Genomic DNA, 22,172 nt, shown 5'->3' on the forward strand with positions numbered 1-22,172 from the left:
TATATTTAGTGCTATTTTCCTATTTAGTCCTCTTAAAGTCAGTGAGAGTATTTGTGACCTGTGATTCCAAGGATAAGGTCAGAAGGAAAAACTGAACTTCACATAGATAAAAAACTGATAAATATAAAGCATTTCCTTTGTGTTTAAAAATGCATTGTGGAAAAATTGAAGTATTCAGACAGGTAATTTGCATTGTCTCTTGTTAGAGTATTGAAAAATCCAACAGTGCAGTCAGAAACAGTATTTATGATGTTTGAAAAAAAATACAATCCAACAATCAAGGTTAAAGTGGTATTTTAGAAAATAAATAAATTGAACTTCCATTAAGTACTCACAGCATCTGTAGAGGGCAGTGTCATCCAACTAAATCCACTAAGGAATGGAATCCACAAAGCATGTGAAATTTTCAGCACATTACTATAAATACACAGTTAAATCACATGAGGTCATATTACTCATGAGCAACAGAATACTAATATGAGAAGGTGGTAAATTGAAACTCTGTAGTTGGGGCTAACAAAATGTGAAAAATAGAAAATAAAAATTAAGAGAAAATAGAATACATACTGAAATTAAGTAGAAAACATACTGAAATCAGTAGGGGTCCTAACAAGGTAGGTGTTATAAAACTGAATCAATGATAAGTGAATTAGTTCAGTAAGTGGTTATCATATTGTGTAAAATGCATAACATTTCTTTAAAAATCAGCAAAAAAACCATCAATATTTCAGAACTTACATTACTAACGTGAATGAATGTTACCATAAGAGATTTATGGTTTACATAATGGGTGTCATTTGAATTGTTACTGATAGTAATTAAAAAGGACTATACATGACTGCAGTAGCAGTACAGCAGACTTAAAAGCTTGTCTTCTAGATATTATTGAAAGACACTATACAGTATCATTTCATGTATGTTATTTTTTCCAATAAATGATGCCAAATATTGTCTTTTAATAAACTGGAAATTCAGTGTGAGCATGTCTAACATGGTCTCCTATAAATCAAAGACATCTTTGCTTTAATTCAATCATAAAGCAATGAAAAAAAAAAAAAAAACCAAAACCAAATCTGTCAACTGAGAACTTATTTATATGTTACAGTTAATTCACCAGAAATTGATTAAATGTCTTCTTGTTGTGACCATTACAGAAAAAAATTGTCATTTAAACTTTTCCCAGTCTTTCTGTTGTTAATGCATAAACTTTATGCTTGTTCTGAACTAGGGCTTTCTCCATAAGACCTAACCATGGTTACCTAAGCCTTTCAACTTCAGTTGAAAAACTGGAAGAGAAATTAATATAAAGAACTCTGCAGGAGATCCAAACACATCAGTTATTAGGGAGCAAAGAAATCTACTATAGATGGGACTGACTTTTCAGGTGCCATCATTGGAGTGATGGCCAAGTAGGCAAGAAACCCCCTGTTACAGAAGTGTGCTCTTCATTCCCAGAAGGAATGCTAATAGGATTTGGTCCTGCAGTTTGAAGGAACACTGTCATCACACAGATAAGACTGGGTTTTATGCTGTGAATTAGTCCAGAGTTGGATAAGGAAGTAGGAATGCTTCAAAGGGATCGTATTCTGATCGCTCACACATACATGTAGTTTCTTCTGAAATCAATAGGAAATAGTGATTTTAGCCTACTCACCAGAAACTTGGGGACAGATTTTTCAGAAGCAACTTGTGCCTGCAATCACTTTGCACACTGTGCTACAGGATTTAAAGAGTAGTGATTGATTTGGGTGTTTGAGGACTTTGAACTAAAACCAAGAAGATGCTTACAAGATCAGAGCCTAAACCTTTTTGTACGTAAAGCCCTGAAAGCCCCTAAACTCAAGAAAATAGAAGCAGAGAGCTGCCTGGAAATCTGTACTGTGTGAAGCTGTTTGTTTTTTGATATCATATTTAGGACATGTGCTTTGTTGTCTTTTTCTTTTTTTCCCCCCAGATACAACTCCATTCCCTCCTTCCTTCTGTCTGGGGGTTTTTTATTCATGTAGAATTGGTCCCTTGAAATCCCAGTGGAATGCAGCTGATTTCTAGACAGCAAAATTCTGCTCCCATACAGAACAATTGTTGAATTAGGACTGTTCACAAAAGCAGAAAACATTCTTAGAAAATCTAGGGGTTTAATTCTAACAAGTGCAAAAGTTTTTGTTTCTGTGTTTTAACTCGTGTGATGGTCACAGATCACAGTAAACTGCACAGATTGAAAATAATTAGTCATTTTGTATCAAAATCACAATTTTACAAGTGTTTATTTTTTGAGGCATGACCAAAGTTAAAAATGCAGGATTGGTCTCATCCACCATTGTGTTCCCTTATTTTAACGAGATTATAAAATATATTGTTTTAATCTTCATACAGATTCCTATGCCCAATTATTTCTTTCATCCAGCATTACAAGGCTGACAGAAATGTGAAATCTAGACAATATCTAAATAATAATTTAGTTGCCTGTAAAGATGGAGGTAGGAAATTTAATTCTGGCTCCAGTATATTTGGGGAGGAAGTACTGCGATTTGGATTCAAAGAAAGCAGGATGTATCTTTAATGCAAGTTACAGAGTGAACAGTGTATTAAAATACAGAAGGCTTAAGTGCAATACAGCAAGCACATGGGACTATTGTAAGAAAATTTACCTATTAAACTATTAGAGAAGTGATTTGCATGATATGAGTGAGAGTTTAATATCAAAGTGTTCTTTACACATTCCAATATTATATATTTAGATTCCTTAACTCCGTTGGCTTTCAGCTAATAAACAGATGAAAATAAAAAGCTTTCTTCTCTAATTTTAACATCAATCTGCTATTCTTACAAAGAGAAGTCTCCACTGCTGGAAGGCTGAGTCACATAAGCTTGAACACTTTGCTTTACCCTCTATCTGCCTATTTTCTGTAAGCTGGTTTGCAAATGTATACACTTTCTGCAGTACATAGTAAAAACCAGAGGTAAGTGGTATTAAGTAGGCTCATTATAAGACACATTCACTCATGCTGTGCATTTGTCAGAATTTAAACATGGACTGTTTCAATTTTCTCTGACTGCAGAGGCAAGTAATAGTAGCCATGAGTCTCGTATCGGTCTAGCTGAGAGTCTGGAATCAGAGAAGAAGACAGTTATACCACTTGTGGTCGTATCAGCCCTGACTTTTATCTGTCTAGTGATTCTTGTGGGTATTCTCATATACTGGAGGTAAGTTGTTTTTTGGTTGATTTTTTTTTTTCAGTTCTAAAGAGCTCTGATTTGAAAAATGTGATTTACAGTATTGAGCTGGTTTATAGGAGGGAGACTGGATCTAGTCTCTCACCATGTCTTTGTATTGCTTCTAGTGCTGCAGTGACATAAAGCTGACAAAATAAGGTGGTTTCTGTCCAAAATGCTCAACTCAATTTGTTTTGGTTGCAGAGAGGTGAACCATTGCAAATAGTTTATTTCCATTTTGAGAGATTTTAGTAAATTTACTTGTGATTATTAATGCCTAGAAGCCAAGTGACTTAGCAGAGCACTGAGAAGAACAGGAGGGAGAAGAAAAATAAATAGCGTGGCATGGGCTTGTTTCCTATCTTTCCAATCCTTTAACAGTTAAAAAAGGTAGTTGTCAATATAGAATGAGAATCTATGGTCCTCAAGAAGACCATGTGAATAAGCAGTTCATAGAGGACTGTAGGAGTGTGCTGTAGCTGACATTGTATGCAAGACAGAAAGGGGATAGTTTAATGATAGTATCATAGTATAAATGTTTTAAGGTCACTTACTGAGTAGTTCTTACGATGTTCTGTGATTAAACAGTTGTTCTACTTTGTGATTCTGCATATCTCTGAAGCAAAATTTGCGCCCCAGGCTTTCAAACCATTAAGGATAACTAAGGGTGTGTTTCATGCACACACACATGCTGAGGTTCCCTCATGGGCCTGGTTCTCTGTGACTTGATAAGTTGATAAGACATTAAGAAAAAAAATAAGGCTAAAGAGAAGCAATAGCTATAAAAAGTCATGATAACGTAATCAGTGAGGGGAAAAGACTATATCTATACTGTGAAATAAAACAGACTGGCTGGCATGGCACAGATCTCTTCCGTACAGCTGAAGTCGCTTCCCTCACAGAAGGAAAAATACAGAATGGCTCCATTCACATCACCTACTGGGGATGGTCTTTGCCCTGTGCTAACCCCAAACTCTGTCAAGCGTTCTGTGAAATAATGGAAGTTGGCCTGAGCTAAAAGCATACTGGGAATCTAGTTAGCCATGTGACAGCATGTGGCAGTGCTCAAGCCTTTGTCTGGCTCTGTTTCGTTGGTTCTAGATAAAGCCAGAGAGTCTTCCTGGGGACAGATGTTCTTAAGCTTTCACAGGGCTTTCAAAATCCATGCACAACCCTCACACTTTCTCAAGCGTGCAGGTGGACAACAAGGAAATGCAGTGGACAGAAGCGGGAAATAAGTTGCAAAAACATCCTGCCATGGACATTCTTGCTGTTTGGTGATTGCCGGGAACCTGATCTCATTATTGCTTGTGTTATACTAACAGATAAACTAGCAGCAAAAAACAGGACCTTCCTCTTCCAGGCCCAAACATCTCACAGATGCTTCCAGAGCTTGTTTCTTCTTTTTTTTTTTACCCTTGCTCAATCCTGATAATCAAAAATGTGTAACAGTCATGAAAACCCAGGAACTAGACCCCAGAGTGTCCTTTCCAAACTGCTGACTACTGTAATCTCTAGGCTACGGTGTCAGGGTTGTGCTTACTGACTTTTCTTCTAGTCTCCTGACTTTGCTTTTCTATTGGCCCAGCAGGGTATGTCCCACATGGGGACAGAATACATCCTGTCCCTGAAGGGACTAGGCTTAAAAAATTGAGTTTGAGCTTCCTTTCTTCCAGGCAAGCGTGCTACTGAGTCAGACAGCCTTTGGCGTGACTAAAGACATTGTTGAGCAATGAATTCTCAGAAAGATTTCTTCTTCTTTTCAAAGAACTAGCTAATTACAGAAAGAATCGCACAACTAATTTCTTAGTTTATGGCTAGTTGGATAGTTCTACTGTTCATCACAGGATTTTCAGCTAACCACTTTCCTATTGAGAACCTTTTCCTGTCTTTCATGTTACGCAACATGAACGTTCATATTCATCTTCCAAAGGGTTTCATCCCTGAAGCTAAATAGTATTTCAAATCTCTTCTGTTTGCCAAAGAACACCATCCATTTTAAGACCCAGATTGTACAGTGCAGTTCTAGTAATCCTACACGTTACAAGCTTGTTTTTGTCGAATAACATTGTGTTCATTTCGTATTCTTTCTCTGGGAATGAACAATTCTGTAACATAGGTCTTTCAAAATAAAACAAAAATCCCGTTAGCAGTAATATCTTCTTGACTTGAATTTAATCTTTTCTGTATTTCTTGTGTACTACAAAATAAACTATGGAGCTCTTTTCTTGTTAATCCTCAAGAAAATTTTCTTGGCATTATGATAACACCAGTAACATGTTTCTTATTTCAGAGGAATGAAACGTAAACAGTTCGTATTGTAGGTAGGACTTTGTGGCCCTCTTTCAAAGGTGCCAAGACCTTCAATTCTTTTTAAAGCCTGGGAAAAATCAGAACATTAACTTCATTGCTATGCAGTTTTCTTTATGCTTGGAAAATATTAGTATCAAGTCTATAAGCATTTTTATGGTTAGATTTAGTTTATTTTGAAATAATTGATGTAAGCTGTCAATGTTTCTTTCTATAATGCTTTTTTTATGTGCATCTTTCTATAATGTTTTTTTTTTTTAGTTATATTACCAATTATTACTAAAGTTAAAAAAAGCTTAGGTTTGCAAGAAGTTATTCTATATTCCTTTGGCAACAGTATTCAAAAAATTGCATTGGTATATCCTAGCTGGTTATTTGAGTGAATAGTGCTTTGAGTTGTTTCCACTATTAGCTCCTAACCTGAGTATACAAAAGGTGTGTTTAATATGCAAAAGGTGTGTTATTTGGTTTAAAAAAACAAGTAACTACCAAGAGCCACAACTTGCAGTTTCTCAAGGTTAAAAAAAGGCAACATTATTTTGTTCTTCACTTGAATGACTTGTATCAGAAAAATAATTCTGTACCATCTGTTGTTTGGGTTTTGGGGTTTTTGTTTTTACATGAAATTGTTAATCAGCACTTGAGGAAATTCCCCGATCTCTTCGCTATCTCATTAGGCACAATTTCAATCTTTCTGTGATAAAATATTCATTTCTCTGACAGGGATGAAAACTTTTAATGGCAATATTGTCTTAAGAATATCTAATTGCCAGTAGGAAAATACACAGTTTCGAACTGCTCTGGTTCTGTGTATCAAATATTTTGTAATTCAAGCAATTTTCAAGCAAAGTCATTTTCCTTTCATTTCTTCAGCATGATTGAGATTATATGGAATAAACAAGGAGATTCTTTTGCCTGTTTAATGGCCTTGTCATCCGCATAAAATTTTTTTTATAGCTTTAGAGAGAATTTTCTATCCAAATCTAGAGTTTATCCATCTCTCTTAATATCTATCTATTTGATTCCTTGCAGCGGAGATGCAGCAGGGATATTTGAATCTCCTTGCTCTGTTCTTTTCATATCTGGGTGGCTTCATCATTCCCATTTTGCTGAATTAACCTTATCTGTTATGGTGACTGAAATTGAAAGTTTCTCTGTGCTGACATATAATATACTGGAAATTGCATATGCATGTGTGTACACTTTTGGAATATTTCATAGAAGTGATCCATGAAAATGAAATTGATGAACTGATATATAGGAACAAATGTCAGGGTATTTATGCAGATTAATTTTTATAATGGTTATCATAAGAAAAGCTTGGAAAACAGTAAAAGGGTAAAAGTTGTCAATGGGAGTTGACATTTAGGACTCATTTTCAACAGATATTTATATGAATCTCAGTAAGAGACTAGCTCTGATAATGTGAACAGCAAACTCCTAATGCAGTTCCAGATACATTTCTATCTACAGACATACTGAATATCAGCTGGCTGTCATGAAGCCTCCTAGAAGTTACATGACAGCAATGCTTCAGAAATGACTCACCCAATGACAGACAACACCCTGAGTAATCATTTAAATTTTAACTTTCCTCTACAAACCTGTATCTTTGAAACACAGGTGTCAGAGAATGTTCATTTTCTTGTCTACAGTTTGAACTGATTCCTTGAGTCCTATGTTAGGTTTATGGGAACAGAGTTGAGAACCCACAGCAAGACCAGGCTGGATGGGGCTTCGAGCAACCTGGTCTAGTGGGAGGTATCCCTGCCCATGGCGGGTTGGAACTAGATGATCTTTAAGACCCCTTCCAACCTAAACCATTCTATGATTCTATGATAGTTAAACTTGCACAAGCAGAGACACACTAAAAACAGATTTAAACTTACAGAGTTTACACACTCACCCATCCATGAAGGAAAAACTTCTCAACTATATGATAGCAAATTATAAATAAAAGAGTTAATAAAATTTGAAAATTAAAATTTCAGCTGACTTAAAAATTAATTGGAACCATTTAAAAGTGGAATGATTTGAATCATTGGATCCATTGAGGATCCATTTAAAAATCCTTTGGAACCATCAGGTCTTCAAATGATCAGAACCATTTAAAAATAAATTCTAATAAGTGTTTGAGAATGCCTATTGGGAGATATCCTATGAGCACAAAAGACCCTGAAATTCTCAGAGAAAGAAGTAATCGTGCCTCTAAAACCACTCTGGGCAAGCAGTGGATGTGCAAACCCATCCTGTCACAGAAGGGTGACTTCTGACTTCTGAAGTTCAGCTCCCTTCCTCAGCCAACAGAAAGCGGTGAACACCCTGCACATGGGCGCACTCACAGGCGCACACAGTGCCATGCTGTCTTCCCTGCCTCGGCGATAATCTGAGTCAAGCTCTGTGCAGTCCCTGTTCCAGGGGAGAAGTAGGCAGTACATATCCTCAACCAAGGTCCAGGGGCCAACACGCCAGAAAAATGATGTCCTCTGCAGTCTGAGGCATAGTCTTGTCCAAAGTGTTTCACATTTATGTGTTCATTCAGATCTAGTATCCCTTCTGTTAAAATAGAGAGCTGCTGCTGCATGCCTTCCTGTGCAGATACAGACACTAATTAATTCAATGGTTTAGCACTACCTCCATATATAAAGTGTGTGTTCGAAGAAGTGCAGTGTCTAAATTACAAATTACAGTTTTAGGTTGAAGATCTAAATGCTGTGATGAAAGGTGTAAATTAAATAATCAGGTTAACATTGAGTGATGGGACCTTTGTCTGGAAGTTTGAAATAGTCATCACTTTTTTCATTAACAACAAGTGATAATTAATGAGACAGTGTTATTAACATTAGGTTTAGTCATGAAGGCTTTCACTGCTGATGCAGAAGCAGATGGAGTGCCTATTTATGAGTCTTATTACAGGTTAAGTCAGCTGCTATGAATTTGTCTTCCAAATGTGCTAAGGGTGTAATTTATTTTCAGCCACAATTAACTTGTTAAAGATTAAAGATACAGTGGCTCAGTAAGGGATAGTTAATGTATGGCATATTATGAGGACGTTTTAAGTACTGCTTTAGATGTGAAAGCCATTATGCTAATTAATTCTTTTTAGTTCGATCTTTTCTCAAGCAAGGAGCTGACAAAACTCTGTGATGTTAGTCCATAAACTTTATGTATGATCATTGTTCATAAGCAGTATCACTAGGGGGAGGACATTTTTTGGTTTTAGAGCTTTAATCAGAATCATAGAATAGATTGGGTTGGAGGGGACCTTTAAATGTCATCTAGTCCAACCTCCCCTGCCATAAGCAGGGACATCTTCAACTAGATCAGGTCGCTCAGAGCCCCATCCAACCTGACCTTGAATGTTTCCAGGGATGGGACCACCTCTTTGGTCAACCTGTGCCAGTCAGGCTGCTTGGCATGGTTGGTTAGTTGGTGCTGTTTTCAATAAACACAGTACATCTACATTCTCGGTGCCCAGAAGGCAGTGATTTGAAGTGCTTTGATACTTGCCTACATGTTACAGACAATTTACACAGTCTTGAGACTAACTCTTGAGTTTACGCTAGCATTGAGACAGCCTCTCTCACCTGAGCAGCCACTAACTCTATGGGGTGCTAATGTTAGAGCCACTTTAAAAATTAGAAAGATGTTCCCAAACGCATCCTGAATGTGTTCTCGGTCTGCATCCAAAATTGCCATTTCTAGGTAGAGCTAAGTACGTAATGGATAGACTCACACCAAACGTCATACAAAGCCAAAGCTCCTCTATGACCATCACAAATGTGCTTTTAGAGGGTTCTAGCTGGACTCTTGTCACATGAATCATGTAAAACATGTCATGTGAATTTAACTGTCATGGGAATCACCAGAATTATTTTGTATGCCACAGTTTTCCCTGTGATGTAGCTGGCCACTTTTTCTTGTGTTTTAAGAGAATCTGCATTGTACACAGAAAATTCCCAACACATTCCAAGAGTATGGGCATGTTTCCCAGAATCTTAACTCAAATAAGCTTACCAAAGTCTTTATGATCTACATTAATGGTCCTGAAAATATCTGCATATTCCCTATCTGTTTCTCAAAGTAGCCTCAAGATTTCTTTTTGATTATAACAATTATATGAGGGGTTTTATCCATGCGGTGGTACAGGAACAGTACAGAAGAATTTAAAACTTCAATGACACAAAATAGCAAAAGATAACATAATAGCTTCCGCCAACAGCTTTGAAGAAGCAGAATCTTGTACATATAAAATGAGATTAATATTTTCCTGCTGCATATATTTCTTTTTAAATTTAATGATTAGTGAATAATATTTCAAATAGATTAAGTGACCCAGAGTAAAGATTGTTATTAGCATGTCTAATCATATGGAGATTTTTTAATTAAGGAGGCTTTGCAATGCTTACAGCAGCAGTTGGTTATTTAGTCCCTTGAATAGCTTGGACTCTTAACAGATGCTATTCTTATTATCTTCACATCTGGATTACAGCACAGATACAAATAACACTGTGGGTCATAGTTAAGGTTGATTCCATTTGTATTCATCCTTCAATGTTTTTGCAACAAAGCTAGCATCTCCTGGAGTTATGAATTCCCTTGTTTCTGTCTGTCAACTTCAGGAAGCCCTCCTTGGTTAAGGTGTCCCTCAGTGATGCAATTACATTATGAAAAAAAATTGTTTAGCCGCAGTCATAGCAGTTCCAGAGCCACCGTTTTGCCTGTTACAGGGGCATGTTGCCTTTTATTGCATTTCCATGTCTGCAGTAGGATCTATTGATGAATTACCAGAACTGATCTCGTACGCTGCTCCATCTTCAGGCTAGCATAATCACATGAAAGGGAACAGTAATTATGTGTGTGATTTTGGATAAGCAAGGAAGACAATGGGATTTTTTATACTTGGACTTATTGTGCAGCGTCTACAGTAGCTCCTGATGCAGAGTTCCTCTTCCAGCTTTCACTATGTCTGATGTGTGCTCTATCTTCTGCCTCTGGTATAGGTAAAGGTGCATGAACTATGTATTATGCTGAGTTAATATAGTATCTTGCAGTTGTATGCATAATTTGGTGGTATGCTGGGGGAATATTTATATTATAGCAGTAGTATTTGACACTCCATGAAAACTGGTTTTCAAAATGATTATTTCTTTCTCACTCAATAATGCTAGAATTCCAAAAGATCTCAGATAATGTTTTGGGTTTTTCAATATTTATTTATGTTTCTTCCCCTCTAGGAAATGTTTCCAGACAGCTCACTTTTATTTAGAAGATAATACATCACCTCGAGTGATTTCTGCTCCCCCAGCTCCAATCTTCCCAGTTTCAGGTATTTTTTGTCAACTGTTCTGTGGATTGGTGTTAGCTGTTGGAAGATGCTGCCTTGTATGTATGTGTCCATATGAGTTCTTCACATACTGTAGCATCTGTAAAACAGAGGTTTGTACCCTCTTGTACTAATAAACACAAGTGCACATGACAGAGGCAGAGACTAGTGTTGCTAATATTCTCTCCTGTAGGTAACACAGAAGAGAAATATCCTTATCTTACAGAGTTGTCTCAAAGATGCGCTGTGTCTTCAAGCCATCTGAGGTGTAGCCTCACTAGAAATGGCTGCTGGTGTAGCCATCTGAGCTGCACGGAATAGCTCTAGTTCACTGTCACAAAGCAGAGGATTATACCAGCAACATATTCTGCTGTATTTCTGCCTTTAATTGAATTTGTCATCTCTGTATAGAGCATGACCTATTCTTTTTACCAGCAGGACCAATATATGCCTCAACTATCTACATTTCATTTGCAATTACAACATTTTCTTTAGCTTATAGATTTTAATAGCATAGTTACTACTGGTAACGTTCTCTGTGAGCCTCTCATGAAAAAAGATACACAATTGCAGAATATTGTTGGCATCTTCTGATTCCACATCGACCACAGTTATTTGGAGAAACTCTCTCTTTTCTTTTGTCCTCAAAGAGTATCAGAGGAGCACATGCAACCCTCTCAGCTTTTTCAATCTGAGTAGAATGAAAAGTACCTTAAATAGATTAATTCTGCAGCAGATCCCGAGCCATATTTTCACCCATGAGAAAAGGATGTCTTGTTCCACAAGTATTGCTTTTGCAAACTGTGCTATTACACAGGGGGGTGGGTTCCTTGGAATGACTAAGGGAAGCAAAACCAGCCCTTGTGTAAATAACTAGTAAACACATTTAGTTAAATAAATCCCAAACATTAGAATTCTGTTGTAACAGAATTGTAGGCATCTTTAAATGCCTCTTGTATTGATTGCTATTGTTAGGAGACACATAACCTCTTTCTAAATGGTTAATAGGCAGGGATATAGCTTGATTTCAGAAAACGTGATTATATATGAATGTCAAGTGGCAATCATTATAGGAAATCTCTGCTTTTATTCTCTATCATTAACTGTACTGCAGTACAACTGTATAATTTTCTTACAATTTTTCCTGATCAGTTCACCTCAGGGAGATAGTGCTTTCCATTATCATAAGACAGAATTGCACTTACAGTTATTCTGAGTGCTTAACATACGTGTTCTGATGCTGGAGGATTTCCTTCTGAAATACTGATAAATATTAACTTAAAGAAAGGTGTTTCTAGGTGACTGAAAGATACATAAAATATTTTCTGAAAAAAAAGCTGCAAGCATTAAGGAAATATTTTTGGTTTATTTTGTGTGCAGCAGATGTCAAGTGAGCAGGTTTTGTGTTTTCTGTTGCAGTAGTGTTTCAGCAGTGTAATTTTACAACAATTGAGACTAACTGTGATATAATACTGGCAAAGAGCACAGAGCAGGAAGAGCACTTTGTAACTGCTATGTTTAATTTTTTATTATGGCTACAACTGAAAACACACTCTACAGATTTCATTATATATTAGGTTTTCCTTTTGTGAGGTTTCATTGGCAGGGATAGGAGAATTGCATATTCACAGAAAATGCCCTGGCACTTCATAGCATAATTCAGATGCATTCAGAACAAATAATAAATTACAGGGTAATATTAGGACCGCTATCAACCTTTAAGTAGTTTCAAGTGATACCTGCCATTCAGATATGAAATATATCCCTGGAGTCAGAACCGATTGAATTGGGAGAATAGCACTGGCAAGGAAATAAAACAGTAATTACATCAAACCTGAGATCTCTTTCTCCCTTACTGTCACTTTTAGGGTCATTTACCTTCCCTTCTGGTTTTGTGTTTGCGTATCATTAGAATAAACACTTTATGTCAGGTTTCATCTCTGAAGTGTGAAAATAGTGTTACACATTTGTTCAGCTTCTCTTAGGCTTGACTGGATAAATTCATTTTTTGTATTCAGATCCATTCATGTAAGTGGAAGACCAGATGGATCTCAATACAAATCAGCAAATTCTTGAGAACTGAAAGCTAAAATTATTAGGTGGCCTAAATGCTGAACATCTGTTGATGTAAATAACAGGTCCTTGTTCAATGTTTTTGATGTTTCTTTCTCATATGAAACAGTGATGAAATTACAAATTGTGAAATAAAAATATATTTAATCCATGAAATGCTTAAAAAAAATTATTCTTCAGAACCAAAACTAGCTGAAATAATGCCATCCTTTAACAGGTAATTAACAGAACAGATGACTTCATTTACATAGCGTATTTGTAGGAAAGAGAAGATTAAAAGTCCCAAAGGTTTTTGACATGATCCCTAATGAACATTCTACACAAGAATTGTCTTTCATTATTTGCATAAAGTAAAAAGGAGATGTCCTGAAATATAAACATCAGATGGAAAATTCACACAGAGTTATCAGGACCCAGAAGTTTCATGAATCATGTATTGGTTGAGAATGTAGATATTGTCTTTGTGGGTATTCAGAAAGACTTAAATCTTTCACTTAAAACTTGAAGTATAAAGCCTGATGTGAAAGTTTGCAGTCAATACTCCTAGGATCAGACATAAGATTTTTATCAATAGGTAATCATAGAATCATGGGGAGAATAGGGGAAAAAATCCCTGCTGGAAATACTCAGTAATGCAGTAAAAGATTAAAATTAGTTGTTGTTTCCTTTGGACGCCAGTGCAAACATGCAACACATCATTTAAAATTACACTACTGGCATGATGCTGCGTTAATTTAGTAGGCTTGCGACTACGTGGCTAGTCCATGTACTGTATCAGTCCCAGTGCAACACTAATCAGCGTAAAGCACCCAGAAGACTCTGCCTGATCATTCTTTCTTTACCAGTATTATTCAGAGCTCTACTCATACTCTCTCCCTTTGACCATCTTGTAGCAAACTGCTCATGCTCCCATTTCCCCTTGACTTCACAGGGAATTCTGAGTGCTCTTCCATTTATAGAAAAGCTCAGCACCTTGAGAATCAGTACCTTGATGTTGGGGGCTTCAGCAAGACCTAGCAAGGCATTTTCTACATCTTCTTTCTGAATAGTCATTTAGAAATGTATAAGTGTTAGAGAACAATTTTAGAAATGTTAATTGTGTTAAAGAGTGGTTTTATTTTTGTGGGAGTTGTATATCCAAAGTTCATGCCAAAAATTTTATTTCAGGATGTTGTGTGGATTGCCTACGTATAAACTTCTTTATATGTCACTGGCTTCTTATTCTTCATAAATATATTTTTTGTCTTTTCCCACCCCTAAGATGATGTTGGAGCAATTCCAATAAAGCATTTTCCAAAACATGTTGCAGATTTACATGCAAGTAATGGTTTTTCTGAAGAATTTGAGGTATGGCTCTATGACGTCATCTTTCTTCTTAGCACATACAAATAATGTTAAGTTTAAATGCCTGGAAACAAAGAACTGGGCATTGCATTCTGATTTGGGGACCAATTTCATAAATGCATGTAAAGATGAGTACTGTAAGCCCAGTAAGGACTGTTTATGCATAAACATTAGGGAGCTAAAAAGCTAACAGAACTGGGATACAAATGGGTATATTTGTCACTGTGATAAAATAGTAAATGATTGTGTGAATAAACTATGCAAAGATAATGCAATAAAATAAACATAAACCCAAAAATTCCATGTCATTAACCTAACCGTCTTCATTAGCATTTCTTCTCCGATTCATTTAACATTCAGATATCCATCTGATTGTGGGACCGACCTTGTAAATACTTGTGAATGCCCAGTAGATATTCATATGTTACACGTGTGCGTACGCATTGACAGGACTGAGCTCCAGCTGGACTGGCTGTTAGTAAGAGCAGATGTTGAAGGACTGTGTGTAAATACAATGTGTGTTAAATGCAGTGGTAACAAAGTTCTTTCCTATTAGTGAGGACAGCCAAACAGAAATCAAATTGTTCATGCTAAATTGTTCTTTGCCTAAAATTGTTCATTTCCTAAATTACAGCAGTGATCCAAAGACCAAATATACTACATCTTACTGAGCTACACCTGCACCATCTGAAATATTTCATGCTTGTTTTAACTATTACAAAAGCCTCAGTGACCTCATCATTTCTTGGAGATCCTTTTTGGCTTTACAGACTACCCCAGAATTATTGTCCTGGTCTTTTCTCTACCGATAAAGAACTTAGAAGATATGGAAAAACTGAAATATAGTCATTGTCTTTGCAGAGTCAGCATACATTTGGAGAGTACAGGGGTGGTTCAGGTTTTTTATTTATATTACTACAAAACAACTCATTTAAAATCTAATTTTCAGACTAGTAACCATTTCTATATATATTTTAAATAGCTGAAGGTAATTAATGTTAAAATAAATGCTAAAAAGTGTTGGGAAACATTTACTTGACTTGTTGGGAATGTTGGGAAACATTACTTTATAATGACAACATATTTCCTAGTTAACAATGTGGACCTTATAAATGCTTGAGTTTCCTGTCAGTTAAAGCAATCAATAAAGTAAAATAAATTAATTACATGAGTGTGATAGATTTTGTGCCTGTCTTCTCAGTCCTGTTTCTCTCCTTATGAGAACGTTGGGTTCATTGAGAAGCTGGTGGCAGGCTGTGGGCTGTGGTGCCGTCCTGCACCAGAGTGCCATGAGGCTGGCTGAGCGGCACGCTGTCCTGCTCCAGTGAAGGTTTTACCACTGGATGCAAAGAGAGCAAAGGTGTTCCACAGAAAAACTCATGCAGTTATAAGGACTGATAACAAATGCAGCGAACAGTTAAATATGTAGATAATCTGGCAAAAGTCAGTGATGTTGCTCATATATATAAGCTTTCACCGGCCAAAAGTCTAGAATTAAAGCTAAAGATAGGAAAACAGATACCAGTATTTTAACAGGAAAATTACCTGTTGTTTCCTTTAAGAGTTAAGTCAAAATATTCAGCTTTGTTGTTATTATGGAGATACATATTGCATGACCATAACTGTTTTCCATATAGTAATTGTAATTTATATAAACACTTTTATCCATTTGTTCTGTGCTGTGGAATTTGATTTTTTTTACTTTTTTTGCATTCATTCCCTCATTAGACACTGAAAGAGTTTTATCAGGTAAGGAATTATTTCACTGCATTTTTTTTTTTTAGCAATGAAGTAGTTGTAAAATATTATAGATAATTGGGTGTAAGGTTGTGGTTCTTTTTGTGCTGACTTACTGTATTTTAAGATATTTTATATATCTCAATACTTACTAAAGTATGACATACTTTTTTGTTTTAGGAAATCCAGAGCTGTACTGTAGATCTAGGTATTACATCAGACAGCTCTAATCACCCCGACAACAAGAATAAGAATCGATACATAAACATTGTTGCTTGTAAGTAAATGTTATCACTTGGTGCTTTGTTTAAGAAACAATTATAGATAAATATAGATTAGTATGTTATTATAGGGAAAAATTAAATACCTCTACACTGAAAGCTCTGGCTCCTGGTTAGCAAAATGCCTGGAGAGGAGTAGCATGAGTTTTCACATCTTTTCAAGTTAATCCTCTGGCATTCTGCTGCTTTGATGAGCATGTGTTAGCAAGACGTATTTGTGTCTTCTATGATGACCCAAAGGGAGATGGGAAATTTCATTATAATGCCATTATAAAGCCAAAGAAGCTGTGTTTTGATTGCCAAAATTAATCCATCTTTGATCTGGAATAATGATGAGTTATCCTCTCTAGGAGCTTCACAATCCCTGGATATATTTACTGCCATATATAAATATAAATGTACTGGTTTTATGCTATATTTTGCCCTGCCACAATGTAATAGATCAGCTTCATTAGCCAGGACACATGTTTTACCATTGCAATGCCCTTCTTCACTACCCCAGATTTTTCTTTTCTGAAACACATCTATTCAGTTTTGTTAATCTCTCTAGGAAGCTATTGTCTCTGGGCTCTTGATCATTTTGATGGCTAAATATATTTTTCTTAACTCTCTGTAGTATTTCAACTTTGTTCTGATAACAACAAGGTCTAAATTAAATGTGTGTTCAGCATTCAGCGTCACTAGAGTTTTATAGAAATAGAGACAGAATAAGCCCATCTGGCAGAAGACAATGTAAACCAGCAGCAAGAAGTCCCATTCCACCTGACTGAAGATACCTCTAGAGGGACAGAGAGTCAGGGAATTTCCTCTGACACTGTTTTTGTACCCGGTCATACAAAAGGTGCCAACTTTTTTATCAAAGGGCAGTGCACAAGCAACCTAGGGCAGCTCTAGTAGCACGAATTGTCCTGTGCAACTGAATCAAGCATCTAGTCCTTGTAGTCAGTGTAGGCTACAGAAGGCTTCAGGTCTTCCTGAGGTAGCCACTGCTGAGGCTCTTCAGCTGACCAGCTTCTCCAAGGTCCCATTGCTCTCCAGTCTCCACTCTTTAACTTGGAACTGATGTGCCTAAACACTGGCGTCTGCTGTCATTTGAGTCACTGTGCAGGCTTGGCAGTCATGACACAGGACTTAGAGAAGACACATGCCCCTTCACAAGCAGCATCTGGAGGCGGTAGGGGAATATCTGACAGAGCCTAAAATGACCCCAGGTGCTGCTGTTCAGGCAACTAAATTCTGAATCCCTTGAATCCTTGGATTTATTAGTTTATTTTTCTGCAAACTAGAATTTTGAATCTGATTCATACCTAAGCACATGCTGTTTGCATATGTGATTATCACTGTATTAGTCTTATGTAATGTAAAAATCCATTTCGGTATTTAAAAAAAAAAGATTTCTTATAGAAAGGATATAATTCTTGCGGAAAACTATGCTTATTTTCTCCCTTGTTTTACTACAGATGATCATACTAGGGTTAAATTAGCACAGCTTGCAGAAAAGGATGGAAAACTGACTGATTACATTAATGCAAACTACGTTGATGTAAGTGCCTTTTTCTACCTGCCAGCCTATTCATCTGTCAGGCTTTTCTGTAAAAAATGATGTATGAGGTGAATAGACTTAATTTAAAAAAAAAAAAAAGTATCACAATATTACAGATTTTGTGAAAAAAACCTTTAATGATCTAAGTTAATCCTATGAGGTTAAAGCACAGGTAAAACTCCAATTCTTTCTTGAACCCATCTTGATATTGTAGCAGCTGCAGCTTAGTGAGGAGCTTTATGAAGCAAAAAATGTTCTGTCACATCTGAGTCATTTTAGAAGCACTTCACATCTGAATGTTTGTTCTTTTATACATTTTTGATAAGTGGTTAATTCTTCTGTCTGAGATAATCTCATGAGAGGAAGATGCCATTTGGCTGAGAGCCTCACCGAGGTACCATTTATTCAGTTTTCGTTACCTAGTAATTTACATATGATCTTGATTCATTTTTTAAACCACTATCATAACAGATGTCTCATAATCACTATCATGTCAACATTCTGCCGGAACACGGGCACTTGAACATACATCCTATTTGTTGGAATGATAAACATTGACATAACAGTCGCATTCATATGTCATCTGGTACCACAGGGTTTCTATGATTTGGATAGTTATAAGTTCAAAAGTACTTAAAAGCTTTTGATATTCTTTAAAAATAGATATATAAAATGTCACGTACTCCTCCCAACCTCCTTTCGCTTGCGGACTGTGATTTGACAAGTGTCATTTGTTATATTTCAATTTAGGGCTACAACAAGCCAAAAGCCTACATTGCAGCTCAAGGGCCACTAAAATCAACAGCAGAAGATTTCTGGAGAATGATATGGGAACATAACGTAGAAGTTATTGTGATGATAACTAATCTCGTTGAGAAAGGAAGGGTATGAGTACCTTTGTCTGTTATTTATTTCTCTGATAATGATAGATCTACCTCTAGTAAAATCCTTTCTCTCTTTTAAAAATCTGTTTTAGGCATTTATTGAGCAAAAAGCAACAGTTTGTAGTAGTTGTTTGTGCTAGGATTGGCTGTAGAAGTATAAAGTTGAGGATTTTTAGTATGAAACTAAAGAAAACATTTAAACTCAATTGTCAACAACAAGTATTGGAAACACCATATTGTAGCTACAAAAAAACCTGTCTTGTACTGAAAAAAAGGACTTCTTGTATATATTTAGAAGTGGCCAGACTGTGGACCTTGTGCCACGTTCTGCTAGCAATCTGCTGTCCATCATTCTCTTCCTCAGGAGTGCCTTAGACCCTGGAAAGGAGAAGGCCATAGTTCATGTGAATTTGTCTGGGTGTTCACTAGCTGCTCCCTGTTAACATCCTGTGGGACCCCCAATTCCCTTCCTACTACATGACGAGATACGTGTTTGTCCAGTGAGACAAAATGAGGTCAAACCCCATCACAGGGTGTGTGTTTCTCTGGTTATGTGATGGGAGTATGTGTGTACCCTGGGGTCACATGAGGAGATACCGCATCACACTTGCCACATGCTGGTAGCAATGCCTAAAATGTATGTAAGTCTTGTCATATGACCTATTCAGCATCTATCAGATGATACAGACACAGCAAATGCAGATGAGGGCCCCACTGGGAATACCACTTCATTTATAATAGCATGATATAAACAGGTACTCTTCTGGTGCTCCTAGAGAAGGCTATACGGCTACCCAACCAAAAGGCTGGAAGCACAGCTCTCTACTATATATTGTGGCCACACGCAAGTTCGTTCTTACCCTCGCTGGTCAGATATAAGTATACTCTGGCCATGCTATGAACTAACCAAAAGCCACATACTGACTTGAATGTATTCTTATTTTTCCTATAGATTTTCTGTTATAATATAGTGTTCCTATATAGTGGCAAGTTCCACAGTATTAGTTCGCTTTAACTCTGATAGAATGGTTTAAACCTCTCTTTCTTGGATTATTCCAAATAAATAGCATCTTTGCACAGCCATCTCTCTTTTCAATATAAAATCGCCATTATTTGTTCTCTTACGCTGCAGATCATGTCTATTATAAATTGGGTATATTGAGAGTCGATGTATGTTTTTGTGGTTGACCATGCTCTTAAATTTGAACATTTCAGCTTGCTAGCTTGACGTTTATTTTCTTCCTCTTTTTCTCTCTTTTTAATTCCCTTTCTAACAGAGGAAATGTGACCAGTACTGGCCTGCTGAAGGTAGTGAAGAGTATGGGAACTTCTTGGTTACTCAGAAGAGTGTTCATGTACTCGCCTATTACACTGTGAGGAATTTTACTCTTAGAAACACCAAGATCAAAAAGGTTTGTGGCAGCCTGAAAACATAGTTTGAGCAAAAGGGAGTATTAAAAGTTGTCCAGAATATTTTTTGAGGCAGTTGGCAGCTCCTTTATGTTGTATAGGTAAAGCTGAATCCTGTAGGTCTCAGCCAGCCAAGATGCCCATCAACTTCAGAGTTAATTTGACCAGATCAACAAATTAAGAAGGTACAGGCCTGTAGTGTAGTACTGGTGTGAGGTAGGACCATCAGGGAAAAGGCTGTGATCACATTGGAGAGCCGATTTGAACCTTGCCTACCTGGTGAGCAGGAGGATACATTTTTAGAAATAGAGCAGCTAGTAGAAAACATGGTATGTATTGAATCATCCACCTCAGCTATCAGTTTTCCTTTTTAGGGACTAAATTTTTACCCCCCCTGTAGAACAGGTGAATCCACACCTTATTTTGTTGTAATCAGAACCAGCATGCTCTCAGCCCAGCAGTGTGACATTGGCTACATTGAGGGGCATTCTGAAAGCTTAATTTATTTCAGCCACCTTTACCACAGAATCACAGAATATTTTGGTTGGATGGGACCTTTGAGATCATCGAGTCCAACCAACAAAAAAAAAAAATCCCAGAACACCAAACACCAAAACCAAACCAAAACAAACGCACACAACCACACACCACCCCACCCACAAACAGACAGAAACCAACAATCTCAGGCACTAGAGCATGCCCTGAAATGCCATGTCTACATGTTTCTTAAATACCTCCAGGGATGGCAACTCCACCACCTCCCTGGGCAGGCTGTTCCAGTGCCTGACCACTCTCTCAGTAAAGTAATTCTTCCTGATATCTAATCTAAACCTCCTCTGCCGCAACTTCAGACCATTTCCTCTGGTCCTGTCATTATTCCCTTGGGAGAAGAGGCCAACACCCACCTCTCTACAACCTCCTTTCAAGTAGTTGTAGAGGGCAATGAGGTCCCCCCTCAGCCTCCTCTTCTCCAAACATGCTCTGGGGAATCCTGCTTCGGCAGGGGAGTTGGACTAGATGATCTTTATGGTCCCTTCCAACTCTAAAAATTCAGTGAAATTCAGTGAAACTAAACATGCCCAGTTCCCTCAGCCTCTCCTCATATGATTTGTTCTCTAGACCCCTCACCAGCTGGGTGGCTCTCCTCTGGACACACTCCAGCAGCTCAATGTCCTTTCTGTAGTGAGGGGCCCAGAACTGAACACAGTACTCAAGGTGAGGCCTCACCAGTGCCAAGTACAGAGGCACGATCACCTCCCTGCTCCTGCTGGCCACGCTATTCCTGATACAGGCCAGGATGCCGTTGGCTTTCTTGGCCATATGTTAGACATATAGTCTCTTGGCCTCCCTGTACTGAAGTACAGCACTTACTGTCAAGTGATTTATTCTGCCTATTTTAGGAGCCAATCTTTGAATGAGATGACCCACTCTCTGAAGGTATCCCTGCCTCTGAGTTGCCATTGAGGGAGCGAGCTTAGACAAGCAGCCTACACAAAGCCACTTCCCTTGTAGATCACTAAAGCTGGGTGAGGTGAATCCTACCCTTTCTGTCCACACAGCAGAGGAGCAGAGTGGCAGAAATAGCTGGCGACTCTTAAGAGCAGCTGTGATTTGTTATCCCTCCATTGCTCTTAGCCTTTCTCTACACCTTTCTAAGGGATGTTATTCCAGTCACTGGGCAAGCTGATGGGAGAGAAGCACTGGCCCTTCTCTCTGAAAACGGGAATATTTATAGCTGGGTGGCATGTTGTTGACTAAATACGGAGAGTACTAATTCAAGAACTATCTATGAAGAGTTGCCATTCAGATGTGGGCTGCTTACATATGGATTTATTTTTTTTTCCTGTTGCAGGGTTCCCAGAAAGGAAGGTCTAGTGGACGTATAGTAACTCAGTACCATTATACCCAGTGGCCTGACATGGGTGTTCCAGAATACACGCTGCCCGTCCTCACCTTCGTGCGGAAGGCATCACATGCCAAGCGCCACGCTGTCGGGCCTGTTGTGGTTCATTGCAGGTGTGGTTTTTTACTGCCGTAAGGTTCACTCCACT

General features: G+C 37.5%; 1 protein-coding gene across 1 annotated transcript in view; it reads left to right on the forward strand.

The window, feature by feature from the left end:
• Positions 1-22,172, forward strand: part of PTPRZ1 (protein tyrosine phosphatase receptor type Z1) — a 104,798-nt gene that overhangs the window by 70,971 nt on the left and 11,655 nt on the right. The window contains exons 13-21 of the mRNA XM_074167653.1: positions 3,060-3,204; positions 10,761-10,852; positions 14,184-14,269; positions 15,995-16,015; positions 16,184-16,280; positions 17,745-17,827; positions 18,578-18,712; positions 19,989-20,123; positions 21,974-22,137. Coding sequence (XP_074023754.1) covers positions 3,060-3,204; positions 10,761-10,852; positions 14,184-14,269; positions 15,995-16,015; positions 16,184-16,280; positions 17,745-17,827; positions 18,578-18,712; positions 19,989-20,123; positions 21,974-22,137 — 958 coding nt within the window. The remainder of the gene's footprint in view (positions 1-3,059; positions 3,205-10,760; positions 10,853-14,183; positions 14,270-15,994; positions 16,016-16,183; positions 16,281-17,744; positions 17,828-18,577; positions 18,713-19,988; positions 20,124-21,973; positions 22,138-22,172) is intronic.

This window comes from Numenius arquata, chromosome 2 (genome assembly GCF_964106895.1).
Source record: "Numenius arquata chromosome 2, bNumArq3.hap1.1, whole genome shotgun sequence".
NCBI lineage: Eukaryota > Metazoa > Chordata > Aves > Charadriiformes > Scolopacidae > Numenius > Numenius arquata.